This window comes from Malus sylvestris, chromosome 6, assembly GCF_916048215.2.
Source record: "Malus sylvestris chromosome 6, drMalSylv7.2, whole genome shotgun sequence".
NCBI lineage: Eukaryota > Viridiplantae > Streptophyta > Magnoliopsida > Rosales > Rosaceae > Malus > Malus sylvestris.
Window position 1 is genome coordinate 29,606,984 of NC_062265.1, and position 16,456 is coordinate 29,623,439.

Consider the following 16,456-nt stretch of genomic DNA (forward strand, 5'->3'; position numbering starts at 1 on the left):
TGAAGACCACAAGTAATTAATTAATTACCATTTTAACCTAGTTAAAGATATGACTGAACCTTCAAGCGCCAAATATGGGTTTAGCAAAGGTATATGCATGTTACCTTAGGGTTCTGTTCGTAGCAAATTGGGTTATACTCGTCACAATCATGTGGTCACGTCTTGTCGCAAATCTGAAAGCAACCAGCCTGCAAACCTTGGACCATTCACTGTAGATTACTAAGACATATATTCATGTTAAGTACTCAATGGCATGCATGCATGTCCATGGATGAGGCGATCGTACTCGTACCAGATCATAATAAAGAACCGTGATTAGTCCATTGGCTATTGGGAAGTATATATTTCTCTTTCTTTTTGTTTTTGGCATCAAAATCCGCAGAAGAAATTGATGACATGTTTAATCTCGAGCTACATAAATTTGAAGGGAGTACTACTATACTAGTGGCCCTTAAATTGAGAAGGCGATCCCCACAATTCGTTGAAACTGAGGAAAAAGTTGTAATTAATGTAGAGAATATAATTTGATTCTAATTTTTCTTTTTTAGCTTTGATACCTTTAATAACAGAATATTGACTGCAATTCAATTGAAGAAAAAGTAATTAAACACATGGTTAGCAACAATTATGATAATTACTTTTTAATTTTCATGTGTGTGCTATAGATAGAGGAAAAGTATGCTGGAGAAAGGAAGAGTGAATACAGGCAAAGTAAAGATGGTGGAAGAAATGTGAAAAGAATGTGTACGAAATGAGACATAAAATTAAAACTGAACAATTTCAAAGTTGTTTTAACTTTCAATTTAGTTTCTCATTTCCCTCAAAAACTTTTCTTTTATTTCTAACATAGAAAATAAAAAATAAAAATAAAAAATGTAATTGCAATGAACTAGCTCTATATACTTCTAATTCAGGCTGGAGCTACATGAGTAAATATTATTTAGTTAACTGCCACATATTTAATGAGTGTTTGAGTTATAAACTTAGTTAAGAATGTGCACAATTATACTTGTGGTCAGTTCATGGATGCAGCTATGATATGACTTTGGATAGGACTGAGGGAGTCTGAGAGATGTGATATTCAACCAGTATTTACAATTGCAGTTGGAGTGGCCTTATTGCTTACAAAAACCATTTTCTCGGACTTCATTATTTGTACCGCTGTTTGTTGGTGATGCTTGATATACATAAAGAGCTTTATATATTTACGTAATAACTGAACATTTTCTTTCTTATCTCTGCATATGTCTTCTTATTAGTTCGAGAAAATGCATTTAAAATAGTGCATATTACATATATGTTACAATTAGAATGTCCATTTGCTTATGTTAATTAATTATATTTAATTTATTGAATGTGTGTGTGTGTGTGTGTGTGTGTGTGTGAATGTCCATTTGCTTATGTTAATTAATTATATTTAATTTATTGAATGTGTGTGCGCGTGTGTGTATTGTGTGTGTGTTGTGACTGTTGTCTGAATAATGCATGAGATTAAAAGATGAATTGGAATGAGATAGAGAGGAATGGGAGACATCCTTTCATCCTTTGATATTATTATTAGATGCAAGGTCATAGTCATTCTTTTTTAGTGTACCTCCCATTTATCACTTTGTCTTTTGCCTTCATTCCTTCTCATGTCCACTAAATACTCTACTCGCCTCTTACTCTTAGCCTCTCCCCCCATTACCTTTTGTCACTGCATTTTCAGCTGCTCTCTCTCTCTCTCTCTCTCTCTCTCTCTCTCTCTCTCTCTCTCCCTCCCTCCCTCCCTCCAATTAGGGTTTCCTCTTTCAGGTATATCTCCCCTCCAGTAACAAATCTTTGATGCTTTCTCCTTCAATTGGCTAAGGCTAGCTAGCTCATAAATATATATATCCTGGAAGGAGCTAAGAACACATACAGCTAGCTCTTAATTACTTGCAAGAGCTCCGCAAGGGAAAGAATAGAAAGGTATAAATTCCCTTTTTTATTTTTCCTTTCATCAGAGAAACGTATGTAGATCCCTGAAAGGTAAACATGTGTAACTTGTCCTTTAAATGTTAATTATATATATTCTACATAAATCCATACTGTGGTATCTATTTCTTTTGGAGGCCTGCATAGCCTAAAGGCTAATTAAATAGATATATAACTAGATCCTTTGGGTTTAGCTTAAATTCTATCTTAATTTCCATGTTAGTGGACCTTCACTAATTAAGATGTGTAAACATATCTATAATGGGTGAGCTTGCACTAGTCAGATCCCAGTTTAACTGATTAATTTGGAAATTAAGGATTTATGATATGATATGCTGATGACCTTATACATATAAACTTGCTCATGCATTATTTCAGTTCTGCTTCTAATTAAGTGGCCAAGTGGATGGTGGGAGGAGAAAGACGAGGGGAGGAGGGGGGGATGTAAAATTAATTAAGAATTAGAAAAGACAAAATTGGAAACCTAAATTAAGGAACCATGCAGATGGCCCTGCAGGGAGAGCGATCAAGGCAGCGATCACATGCAAGAATTAACTAAACTACCTTAATTTCTATTATTAAAATGGAAAAGACTGATGAGAGCCAACAGAAATTAATTGAGAATTTCCAGATTCAAGAGATAGCTCAGTTGCATGAATTAATTGAATATATATATATATATATATATAGAGAGAGAGAGAGAGAGAGAGAGAGAGAGAGTACACTGAGAGAAAGGAGATGGTGTTGGTGGTGGTGGTGGTGGTGGTTTGGATGAGAGATTATATACATATATATATATATACATATATATATATATATATATATATATATATATATATAATGTGTGTCTCTGTGTGTGTGGTTGTTCTGATCGTCCTTGATGCATTTAACAGATGAAATCTATATAAAAAGGGAAGTTAGAAACTAAGAAAAATAAAGGGAAATATAGTAAAAGTTTCAACTGAATTATATTTCTAATCTAGTTATTGTAAACAAAATGTTCACTCAAAAATAAGGAAGAAACGAAATAAATAGTTTTTTGGTATTAAAATAGAGAATATTTCAGTAAAACAAAATGTAGACATGTTTTTTTTTTATGTAAGAAATTAATGAGGGTGTGGGGTGTTAATTTGTTTAGATATTAGCTTTGGTGTGCAGTGAAATAATTTAAAATGGCATCCTCCAGCTCCTCCTATAACTCTCCATGCGCTGCCTGCAAGTTCTTGAGAAGGAAATGCATGCCCGGCTGCATTTTCGCACCATATTTCCCTCCAGAGGAGCCCCAAAAGTTTGCAAACGTCCACAAGATCTTCGGGGCAAGCAATGTCACCAAACTTCTAAACGACCTCCTGCCTCACCAGCGTGAGGATGCCGTGAACTCCCTGGCGTATGAGGCCGAGGCACGTGTCAGGGACCCGGTCTATGGCTGTGTTGGTGCCATTTCTTTCCTCCAACGACAGGTCCAGAGGCTCCAGAAGGAGCTCGATGCCGCTAATGCTGATCTCATCCGCTATGCCTGCAATGAACTCACAACAACTGTGTTGCCTCCTCCTACTGCATCAATGGCCGGGATAAATTCGGTAATTCAGCCGAACATGGCTCCTCAGAGAAGGTTGGTTGATCATCCTTCTCATCATCATCAGTATTACCAACAAACCAGTACAACTACAACTAGTAATGCTCCTGGAGTCGCTTTCCCAGTACCTTATCTTCCGTGGAATGGAGGAGGAGCAGGTAGTGGTGGTGGTGGAGGAGGAGAGGGCAGAATGTGATTTAAGATTTGGGATTTTGAGGTTTGAGACCCTAGCTTTAGCTCATCACAATAATTGACAGAGGTAAATAAAACCCAATTCAGCTAGGGTTTGGTTGTGTCAGGCAGGTGTGGTATTATATAGATATGTTTACAAATTGTTGTAGTAGAACTCAGCAGGGTCTCTATGCCTAGCCTCACGTGTAGTAGTACTACTACTCTGATCTTATATATTTATATATAAGAATTTGTAGCTAGCTAAAGCCAAATAGATCGGCTTAGCAGTTTCATTGTTTCCCAAGTATAACTTGGAGTTGGTGGGTTCACTGCTAGCTATATACCTAAATTACATATTCTTCTACCCAAATAAGGCTTCGGTTTAATCAATAATATTGGAGCATCTAAATATGGCGACTGTGTCATTAATTAGTAGTGCAACTATATGTGAAGATGCGCATGCCATGCAGGGTTGACATTCTCTGCAGTCACTAATGAAGTGTTTATATGTACTTAATAGCTAAACAGACAAAAAATGTGTGTATAAACATTAATTAGTATATTGATTAGTTCTTTTAATAAACTACTGATGATCATATAAAGACTAAAGAGGATTATTCTTGTGTGTGTGCCTAAGTATATAGAGGGGGTTAGTCCTCTTTTCACTATTCTCACCATTGTTTCTGCTGCTCCTTTAATTGCATGTTGTGATGAGGACCATTTTACATGTTTAAATAATTTAAGTAGCTCACTCATGCTGCTGTTTTTCAATATTATTTCATAAATACAATTAACCTAGCTAATAACCTAATCATTGTCCTATTTATCTAATGATCACAATTTTCATTTCATGGTGTAGTGTGCATGTGTGTTGGCCAAGCTAGCTAGCTTGAAACTTATTAAGGGTAACGCTAGGGAGATTAATATTTTAAATCAAATTCTTTAAATCATATGACGTGATTGTTGATGATTAAATTATTACTTAAGTATTGATTAGTGTGCTTATTTTTATTGGTAACAAATCGTATGATTTGTAAATTTGTTCTAATTATCGACCAAACATTACTTGCTTCTAAAACATTAGCTAGAATTTTGGGTTTTTTTTCCAATAAAAGTAAAACTTCTTACAATAATTATGTAAGAGAAGGTATTTGAAAGAGGAACGGTGTGAAATTCAACCTTTTGTGCGTGCATGTGTTCCAACTTGTTTGAATTGTAGTGTTTATCATGTACTTGATAGTGTGAATCTGTTCCTCCTCCAAATATTAAATCAATTTGTTATATTTTTTGTGTATAGTATTAGGTATAGTTGCAGAGATATCTGAAACAGCACCACGTACAGTCTCTCCCTTATTGGATCCGATACATAAATTGCTGTACTTGTTCTCTTCCAAGTTCCAACTTGTACTCACTCTTTCCCTCACTCATCTGCCCCAAAAGCTTACCAGCAGACAAAACAGTAAAACCTTGGATATAAAAAAGTCTCAACACAGTGCTAATATTATCATACCCATCTCTCCCTCTGTCGTCCTCTCTCTCTCTCTCTCTCTCTCTTGTAATATTACTTTTTTATGATGATTAGCTTAATTACACTAACAAAATGTCAAATGTTCCATCGGGAATCTCAAAAAATATTTATAAACCCTTCACAGCTGCTGTTGAAGCCCTGCAAAGCAATTAGGGTTTTTTCGGTCAAAGCAGCAATTAGGTTAGGGTTTAAAACGAATTTACTGCCGAAGTCAACGAAAGCATATTCTATGCTTTACTCAGCAAATTAAGGGTAACGCAACAACTTGATCAACTAGTGCAAAACAAGGCATCATTATATTTATATTACGATTAAACTTTCTGAGATTCGACCAAATATTGTATGATATCTGATGGAGAGAGAGGAGGATAAAGAGAGACATTGATTTGAATTTCCTTATGTTCTTGGACTAGTACTGTGAAATTCTTTTTATTTCATTCTTCTTTCTCTCACATGCATACTTTGATACGTTTTTCGTAATCTGTAGCGGCACCAAACTTTCATCATCAAAAACACGCACACGAACTTTTCTGGTTCTCTCTTCACTTTTGACAGTCTTCTCACTCTCTCCAATATAACCACAAAAGCACTTATTAAAATCAATAAAATTAAAGAAACTTTAACGAAAAGTTTTCAGTACTATTTATTTTAACGAAAAATCATATTTTTACATTAAAAAATCAATCATGATACTATTTACTTTACCTTTTATTTTGTCATTTTCGTTAAAACTCAAAGTTTTCAAACCATTTTTCTTACTTTTCCTTAAAATAAAACTTATCATTATCATCTCTCTCACTCTCTCTCAAACACAAACAGAGAGTCTAATGAATGAATGAATGAATGAAAGGATGGTATCTGGAAGTGGGTCAGCTGTGGTTCCAGTGAGAGTCACGTCCATTGTCCTCCAACTATAATCGTCGCCTCACTTTTTTCTTCCTTGGAAATTTTGGGGCATCCAAATCCAATCTTCTTATCTCAATTCCACATACCCCATATTCAATAACTGTTTATACTTCATTAATAGATGAGTAATTGGCTAGTAGCCTGGAACCAATATATCAAGTACAGTACTTAATTAGCACATTAGAGAAAAAGTTCGGTAAAGGTTTTATCATTATCACATGATGAGTGAGTGAAGGCTTTATCATTATCACATGACGAGTGAGTGACTCTGTGCAATTGAAATTAAAGAAAATTTAAGTTTCATCATAAAATCAATTGTTAATATAGGAAGTAGTTCAATATTTATAAGCACATACAAGATATCTTCTTGTACTGATGTGGGGATTAATACTCTCAATGCACCCCTCACGTTTGACAAATTTTCAAGTCAAGCACATGAACAACATAAATTGGGTGACGTGAAGAACTTGTGGTTGTTGGGCTTCACACGAAGGACAACCTGTTTTGATATCATAAAGAAAGTTAAGGTTCCAACATAAACCAATTGACAATACGAAGAACAGCTCAATTAATTATAAGTATATGCAAGGTCCCTTCTTTCTTACTGTGGAGATTAATACCCTCAACATGAGTAGTATAAGAAGAAGAAAATTAAGTATATAGTCTTTCGCGTGGTGCTACTAGCTATTTCATATGTGTGCGTGTTATCTTTTAACTAAGCAATGTCTTCGACAACTAAGCTTTCTACGTGGTAGACAGGGAAGTTCTTAGACTCAGGTGTTTCTTGATTAGTACACTAGTTTATTGACCAAATATAGTCAAAATATCAACAAAAGGTCAATCAGATATACATCTATAACTGATACCAGCTTCTGAGTTTTGGTAAAATAGTCATCAAAACAACTCTTACCATTTTAAATAATCTCCCAAATAACAGATTTGTAAGGTAAGTATGATTTACCTACTATATCAACTGTGCTTTGATATGCTATGGTTAGTGGCGGATCCATAGAATTCTAATATTGGATGGTCTGAATATAAAAGTTCCAAAAAAAAAACAGACGAAAATAAAATTGAAAATTTGAACAATAAACTACCAACTCTTCATTCATATATCTTTGTACAAACAACATTACAAGCTACAAAGACTAATTTGTCCACAACAAGGTTTCAAGCTCCGAAAACGTGTCATGATAGTTTTATTGTCAATACAAGACAAAACATATTTCTCAATGTAAACAACTAAGTTATCATTTAACCATTCATCCTCCATTTTGTTGCTGAGTAGATAGGATGCTTAGGGCGGAAACGTCGATGTTATATTGGATTGGAATTATCCAGAATATGATTGGAACTATCCAAATTTGAAGTTGAACATTTTGGAATAGAATTGTTTGAACTAATCGATAATGATTTTTGCTTGTAATATCGTTTCATACTTCTAATTTCTACACATTTTAATTAAGCAAATAAAAAAAACATATAATTGATGAAACTAACATCGATCCAAACAATATCAAAAAATCATAACAAATCAACACTAACTATAATCTTTTATGAATTTAAATTTCTCATCCAATACACATCGATTTTAACGTCCTATATGATAATTTTTGCACTAAAATAAAAAACTTGCTTAAAGTAGGGGATTAAGTGGTGGTGGTGGAGAAAAGTGAACCAGGTGTTGGGCGGGAAGAGGAGACATGTGGAGGCGTGGAGCAACTGGTGGTGGCCTATGGATTCGTTGGGTGTGGTTAGCCAATTAGCCAATTCGGAATTTGAATTGGGAATGAGCTAATTAGGGAAAGTGAATTGGATGAAGTCTTGAGGTTTCGGGTAGAGGAAAGAGAATAGGCTCTCTATCTTTTGTGTGAAATAAAAAGGATGAGGCTCATGTGGCTTAATTAATAAGAAAACTATTTTTTTTTTAAATGGCTTAGCCAAAATAATGCATTGCTTGGCTCAAAACAACATTGTTTTGACTTAAGCCATTTGAAAAAAGAAGTCTTTTTCTCTTTATGGTTTCATTTGCAGAACTTAAATGCAGCGGTCGCTGTACTCTTCTGCTTCACCACTTGCATATCATATGGTCCTTGAAAGTTCTCACAACCTGGGAGGAAGTATGGCTTCCCAAAGTCGCTTTTTGCCATTTATTTTTTTTAGAAAAATTAATGAAAAATATTTGAAAATTTTGAGTTTTAACTATAAAGATAAAAATAAAGGATAAAATAAATAGTACTATGATTGACTTTTTAGTTTTAAAATGTGGTTTTTCATTAAAATAAACAGTATCGAAAATTTTCGTTAAAGTTATATTTTTTATTTTTTATTGGGTTTGGAGTTTTCGGGTACAATATATATTAGTTCAGAATCCATCAACCATCAATCTTCTTCTCTGCAAAGACGTGGAAAAGAAGCAAGGAGCTAGTGAAATATGGCAGGAGAGGTTTTATATTATTAGCTACAAAGGACAAAGAAGACAACAGGACATGGGGCTCCTATTTTCTGCCCCCACCACAAATTCTGTATGTTCCCACCTTGATTCATTCAATTCATGAGTTTTACCGAAGTAAGAAGGTACTGGCACAATGCTATGTATATGCTCAGCATATGTATCTTTTAAGTTTAACTTAGGTTGTAACTTCTTTTTCACCTTAAGGGCGGCATACACATAACTAATTAACTCTTGAATGTTTTGTGAATACATAAGTTATAGATTAAAGGGATAAGAACAATTATTTGATTAAAGAGACCATTAACGACTACTCTTAGATAAGAAACTCTCAGTTTTTAATTGATAACGATGATAAGATCATCAAAGGACGAGCAAAGCTGTTTAAATAGTCATAATAAACCCTAATTTGGAAAGCAAAAAACAAAAGAGAAATTTCAAGAATTCCAAAGTTAACAGAAAATTTTAAAAATGAACTTTAACGAAAAGTTTTCGGTACTGTTCACTTTAACGAAAAATCATATTTTTACACTAAAAAATCAATCATGGTACTATTTACTTTACCTTTTATTTTGTTCTTATCTTTAAAACTTAAAACTTAAAATTTTCAAATCATTTTCATTAGTTTTCTTAAATTTAAAAGCTAATTTGACTTATTAAACGTAACTAAAACCCAAAAACTCATCTCATATCTTAACAGCGCAACGAGTTGAAATTATCTATCTTAACAGTGCAACGAGTTGGAATTCTGAACGTACTCTTTCAGAAAGATATCATTGGCTCGAACGAAAACCAAAAATTCAAAATATACTATATATTCCCCCGCAAAATCATTGTTAACGTCAAAATTTGCCAGGTCAATATTGATTTCTAGAGTCATAAGAAAAAATGATGTAACCTTATCTTTGATCAACAATTATTATACGGTCAAGATCGAGGGATATCTATTTTTGACACACTTTGTAGTGCCTACTTCGTAACTTTTCAAGGATCCAAATCTTCTTTATTTCAATGCATAATTCATAAATCATCTTTGCAAAATAATTAGACAAATTCAAAATCAATAAGACATTCATTTGTAGTAAAGAAAATAGACAAATACGGTTATGCAAAGAAACATTAAAATGACTATCATTTAATCTAATGATCATATGGTTTCAAATTTAAGTGATTTTTGGTAGACATGATTTTTAAGAGAAGACCAAAAAGATAGATAGATTAAATCGTTGAAATACATTACGATGTATACCCTACCAAATGTGTCAAAAACTATGTGTCTCGATTGTAACCCTAACATATACATATAGGGTCGGTTCGGTGACACCATTTTTTTTACACAACTTTTTCAAAAATTTTGAGGGGACCCACTCCATAATGTATTTCGATGATATGAACCGTCTATATTTTAGGTCTTAGAATTTCTTTAACTGTTGGATTTAGGGTTTAGAATTTCTTTGACGAAACGTATTTGTTCATTTTCTTCACTATAAATGAATGTCTAAATTTTTACAAGGATGATGTTTTAAAGATAAACAGTTCAGATCGTTGAAATACATTACGGAGTGGAGCTCACAAAAATTTGTGTCAAATATTGTGTAAAAAAAATGATGCCACGAACCCACCCCATATATATATATATATATATATATATATATATATATATATGTATGTATGTATGTATATGTGTGTTTCCATTTTAATCAGAAAGCCCATTAGTAAACTGCAATAAATAGAGTCAGTAAAATGTCATTGAGTCAACCTTCACTTTTGATATGAAAGAGGGACAAGGATTATCTGCCCTCTGTGTCCTCCTGTTTGTGTGGTTATGGTTAAGCCACATCAACATTTTATATTACTATTTATTTTTATTTTATTATCTCTATAAAAAAACAATATAAAATGTTGACGTGGCTTAACCGTGACCATACAAAACAGGAGGGCACGAGAGAGCATCAGAAGTGGGAGGGCAGACAATCCTTGTCCATGAAAGAGTGGCCCATGCAGTTAATTACAAGCAATCCTGTTTTCTATGATCAGTGATCTGGGTTAGACAGTGTCCCTAACCATATGAGTACATGATGGGGAAGCTCAAATTCAAATATTATTGTAAAGATATACCGGTGTTTTCCAGAGGCCGACGTGCATATTTGCATCCTATAAAAAAAACTAGAAATTAAAACAAAAAAACATATATATACATCTATGCATGCTTTCCCTTTCTTTCACTTTTTCAGTAAAGCAGTCGATCCAACAAATATAATTAATTCTATGGTCTTAACTAATTTTTCAAACTTATATCAGCAATCAACTGGTTGAACCTCACGTTTCTCTAAATTTTCCACTAATTAAGCAAGTAATATGGAAAGCTTCTGTCGACAGAACCCTATTCAATATTGCTTTTGAAAATGACGCAGCTAGCATATCTAACAGGGATGCAGAAAATCGTTTTAAAATTCCAAAAAAGAAACAAAAAACCAAAAGGAGTAAAGAAATAAGAAGACGTGAGATCCAAATACAGTTAATACAATATCATATTTAATTGGTAATCATAAACATATTTAGCGCCGCGAGTGCATCATGACCTGAATCTAACGGGATATATATTATCCCCTCAACAATCCGAAACTTATTTTCTTAGGTCTTCCCTCAAAAGATTATGTCTACAAAAAATCAATTAAATTTGAAATCAAATCAACGTTAGATTAAGGATTTAAGATTTCTTAGTAAGTTATATATTCTAAAATAAGCAATTTATTTTTAAACCCACCACATTCCCACCAAACTGAATAAAAATAAACTATTAACTGGTGTGTTGAAAAAAAACATTTAGTGAACCTAGAAAATATAGTGTAGGACACTCATTTTCCTTTCGTTCGGGTTAAAATTTCCAACAAGGTTTCTATTGAGGCCTATTGTTAATTAGCACCCTATCCTCATTTGTATTTGTATGTTTTCCTTCTTTGTCAATGAATATCGTACTTCAACTAAAAAAAACTCATAAAATTGTAAAGAAATTGAAGAATATTAAACATGTAACTCATGTAAAGTTGTTAACATGTAATAAATAATAGGGAGACTTTGGATGCGGTCCCTAGTTATGAACAATCTTTGACTGAAACTTTGTTGGTTTTCAATTTTTGATCCAAGTCCCTAAAATTAATTGATAATTTATTTCTATGTACGTTACTATATTTTTTAAATTAAAAATTAAAATTTATAGTTGTTTATATTAATGAGATTTTAAATAAAAAACATAATTTGTGGGATTAAAAATATTAAAATATAAATATACTATTGTGTGTGTGTGTGTAAACATGGGTACATTCATAAAAAATAACCAAAAAATTATTGTATCAAAACATGGGTACATTCTTCAAAATGGGTACATTTAGCAAAAATAAAAATGGGTACAAATAAATTAAAAAATATGGGTACAATACAAATAAAACTTTAAAAAATATGGGCACAAAAAGAAATTAATATATGGGTACAAATTAAAATTGAAAGAAAAATTGGTACAAATTAAAAAAGGGTTGCAAATTAAAAATGGGTACAAACTAAAAATAAAAATATATGATAAAAAATTTAGCCATAAATATAAATATACTAATTGTAACATTTTTAATATTAAATGAATATATTTATAAATAAAAAATATTTTATTATTGAAATAATTAATGATATTATTAATACAAAGGACTTTGATCAAAAATTGAAAAGTAATAAGGTTTTAATCAATAGAGTAGTAAAAATAAGGATGAAAACCTAATTACTCCTAAATAATATAATGACCAAGTGAGAAACGAAAAAACGATAACTCACATACATACTTGATATATAAATCAAGGTCCAGAAGAGACTTCACCCATTACCTTTCTAATTAGATTCAATACAACATTCATAAAAATGAAAACTTTAAACAATATCGTTATATTTATTTTTATTATGCACTTCCTCAGTACTGTTCATGGAGAACATGAATATGACGACATTGTTCTAATAGTCAACCGTCTAGGTGGTGGAACAAAGTTGAAGGTTCACTGTAAAACAGAAGACGATGATTTTGGCCTTCAAATTCTGGAAGATGGCCACGAAGTTCAATGGTGGTTCAGACGTAATTTCTTTGGGAACACACTAATTTATTGCTTTTTGCAATGGAAAAACTCACCCTGGTACATTTTTGATGCCTATTCAAGGGTTGTAAGTGCATTCCATGCACAAGTGTATTCCATGGACAGGGATCGCAAATTGCAGTATCACCCAAACGGTGACTATAGCGAGAGATCGGGTGAGGATAGGACGGTTCTGTTAAAACCATATTACGGAAAATAAAAGAAAAATCTTCTACTTCACTTGCAATAATGATTGCAGTGATCTTGTAGCTGAATTGATTAAGAGAATTTTCACTTGCATCTAATGTTCTGAGTTGGAAACCGCCCTTTCTCAATGTTGCTTGCTTTTGCATAATAAAAATCTAGATAAAGATTTCCATCTGTTCTAGTTTAATAAATATATAAAATAGTTACTTAATACTACGGTCTAGTAAGTATATGAAATATAATAATTATATTTCTTTTCTAATCAATATTATTAAACCATCATCGTCATTCATATGAGTTGAACTTAAAAACTTCTACATATAAGTGGAAAAGCATGTGTAATTATCTTGGTCTGACATATGATAAGTATGCACAATCTTCAAAGAGTAAGTCTTCGTTTGTTTGGTAGAAATTGAGATCAATATGAGACATAAAATAAAAATATATTGCATAACTACCATAGGCGGACATAAAGAGCACTTTCAGTGTTGGAAGGCCCCCAGGGCAACTGCTTATTAAATCTCCTTCAATGAATAGTAAGTGCATTTAATGAACAATAATTGCCTTTTGTATCTCCACCCTTAAGAGCATTTCCACCGTTAGTGGAATAGCCCAGCAACTAGTTAAAAAACCAGGCTGGGAGACTGTCAATCCACTCCAGCCCACAAACATGCCTGGCACCCAGCCCATGCCAGTCTCCAGACCAACCCATTTTTTACTGACCTTGGGACCAGCCTATTTGGCTAACGCGTGCCTTTCACTTGCGAGTGGGCGCGAGTAAGAGATAGGAATGCAGGCAGCGGGGCCCGCTGTCAGCGCACTCACCCATCACCCGAATGATGGCGACGTGGCCCTCTCTTTGCCGTTGGATTTCCAACAATAAAAAAATTTTGAATTTCAGTTTTAAACTGGATCGTCCGATCACAGATCAACGGTCCACGTTCCCCCCCCCCAAAAAAGGCCCAACGGTCAGAATTATAAATGTTGGCCACGTGGCAGCTCGTTGGTTGTTGGATTGGAATATTTTTCAAATCCAACGGTCCAAATTAATTAACAACATTAAAATTTATTTTAAAAAGTATAGAAAAATTTTAAAAATTTTAATTTTTTTTTTCTATAAATACCTAACCCTCATCTTCTGTAACATCCCACATCGCCTCAGGGAGTGATCCTTAAATGTATATTCTCATCCCTACCTAGCACGAGGCCTTTTGGGAGCTCACTGTCTTCGGGTTCCGTCGGAACTCCGAAGTTAAGCGAGAAGATGGCCAGAGCACTCCTATGATAGGTGACCCACTGGGAAGTTGCTCGTGAGTTCCCAGAAACAAAATCGTGAGGGCGTGGTCGGGGCCCAAAGCGGACAATATCGTACTACGATGGTGGAGTGGGCCTGAGATGTGGTGGAACCCGGGCCGGGATGTGAAAAATGGTATCAAAGCCAATCTCTGGCCGGAAGTGTGCCGACGAGGACGTTGGGCCCCTAAGGGGGGTGGATTGTAACATCCCACATCGCCCAAATGAGTGATCCTTAAATGTATATTCACATCCCTACCTAGCACAGGGCCTTTTGGGAGCTCACTAGCTTCGGGTTCCGTCGAAACTCAGAAGTTAAGCGAGAAGGTGGCCAAAGTGCTCCCATGATGGGTGACCCACTGGGACATTGCTCGTGAGTACCCATAAACAAAACCGTGAGGGCATGGTCGGGGCCCAAAACGGACAATATCGTGCTACGGTGGTGGAGCGGGCCCAAGATGTGGTGGAATCCAGGGCGGGATGTGACATCTTCCACTTTCTTACATCACATTTCAATATTTTCTACACTTTCTACATTTCAGTATTTTCTACACATTGAGAGAAAAAAATGACTTTGTGGAAGCTCATTGAAGATGTTACGTTGTGTGAATGTTGGGTTCACATTACTCATGACCCGATTACGGGTAATGAGATGGATAAGCGAGAAATTTGGAGTAAAATTACAAAAGAATTTTGCGATGTACATGGAAAAGACGCCAGAACTAGTCAAGGTCTTCAAGGTCATTGGAAAAAACTCAACGCATCCTTTACTTGTTGGGAAAACGCCATCTCTCATGCTTCTGGTAATCTGCGTAGTGGAACAAGTTTAGCGGATCAGGTGACAATATTTTTATTTATTTATATGCATTCCACCCGCATCGATATTTTAATTTATTTAATTTCTTATGTAATTTCTTATGTAATTTGTTATGTAATTTATATGCATTCCACCCGCATTTTTTAATACTATCTCATCCAACATTTTTATAGACACTACAAGCATAAGCATTCTACAATGCAAAGAACCAAAACAAACCATTCAACAAATGGGAATGTTGGCAAATTGTCAAAGATTGCCCTAGATACAAAATTGTGGCAACCGGTCCAGAAAATTGTCATGCACTGCATGGGTCTACACAGTTCGCCAAAAGCAGACACAGCCGAACAAGAAGCCAAAACACATTTGAAGACACGGAATGGACGCCTGAACAAGTGTCGGAGACCCAACTGACTCGTTAGTCCCTCAGGCCTTAAGGTAAAAAGGCATCAAAGAAAAAAGGTAGTTCTTCCAAAAATGACTACACTAAATATATGGAAGAACTTGCTCGCCAAGGTGAACTGAACATAGCACAGAAAAAGGCTAGAGATGAGGAAAAAGCTGCTGCTATGACAGCAATAATAGCAGCTACTGAGGCCCGTAATGCGGCGGCTGAGAGACAAAGAGAAATAGTTAATCGAGAGAATGAGATGATTAGAGAAGTACTTCATCGAGAAAATGAGATGCTTAGAGAAGAAAGGATGGCTCAAGCAGATCGTGACATTATAAACAAGCATCTAGTAGGAATGTCTCCGAATTCAAAATATTTTTGAACATCGGAAAAAAAAGAGGTTGTGCGAATGAGGCGTGCAAGAGATGCCGAAACAAGTCGAGGGGGTTCTAGCTACAGAAATCCTAGTAATGAAGATCCTAGCACCACATATCCTAACTCCACAGACTTTGTATAATTTCTTATTTCTTTGTAGTACTTTATTTAATTTCTTATGTAATTTTTATGTAATTTCTTATTTATTTTTAGAACTTTATTTAATTTCTTATGTAATTTTTAATGTAATTTCTTATTTATTTTTAGAACTTTATGCAATTTCAAATTTATTTTTTGTACTTTATTTAAACACATCAAATAAGATTACATAAACTCACCAAATAAGATTACATTAAACTCACCAAATAAACTTTATAAAAAAACACCAAATAAAATTACATAACCTCACCATATAAACTTAAAAAAAAAACACACTAAATAAGATTACTTAAAAAAATACACTTTATTCTTCAACAAAAACATTTTAATTATCTTTGCCTTCATGCAATCCCCACTGGTGCTCAATCAAGTCATTCTGCCGGGTTACATGCCAGTATGGCTCTTGCACATCAATGTATCGTTGAACGATCAATTCATTGTAACATCCATCCTGTTCCAACGACTTGTGTTGCACGGGATCTTCGATCCGGTCATGAACATAGTAAATACGTG

General features: G+C 34.2%; 1 protein-coding gene across 3 annotated transcripts; it reads left to right on the forward strand.

Annotated features, from left to right (window-relative positions):
• The first annotated feature begins 1,629 nt into the window (after positions 1-1,629).
• On the forward strand, positions 1,630-4,320 carry LOC126626138 (protein LATERAL ORGAN BOUNDARIES-like). Of its 3 annotated transcripts, none has more exons than XM_050295361.1 (2): positions 1,630-1,950; positions 3,095-4,320. In XM_050295361.1, the coding sequence occupies exon 2, from the start codon at positions 3,129-3,131 to the stop codon at positions 3,726-3,728; it is 600 nt and encodes a 199-aa protein (XP_050151318.1). In that variant the 5' UTR covers positions 1,630-1,950; positions 3,095-3,128; the 3' UTR covers positions 3,729-4,320. The 3 variants fall into 3 exon arrangements, with proteins under 3 accessions (XP_050151318.1, XP_050151316.1, XP_050151317.1); XM_050295359.1 differs by having other exon boundaries at positions 3,102-4,320; XM_050295360.1 differs by having other exon boundaries at positions 3,115-4,320.
• The last annotated feature ends 12,136 nt before the right edge of the window (positions 4,321-16,456 follow it).

What these genes read in the sequence shown, in the direction of transcription:
- LOC126626138 (XM_050295361.1), top strand. Translation starts at nt 3,129, where the DNA reads ATGGCATCCTCCAGCTCCTCCTATAACTCTCCATGCGCTGCCTGCAAG.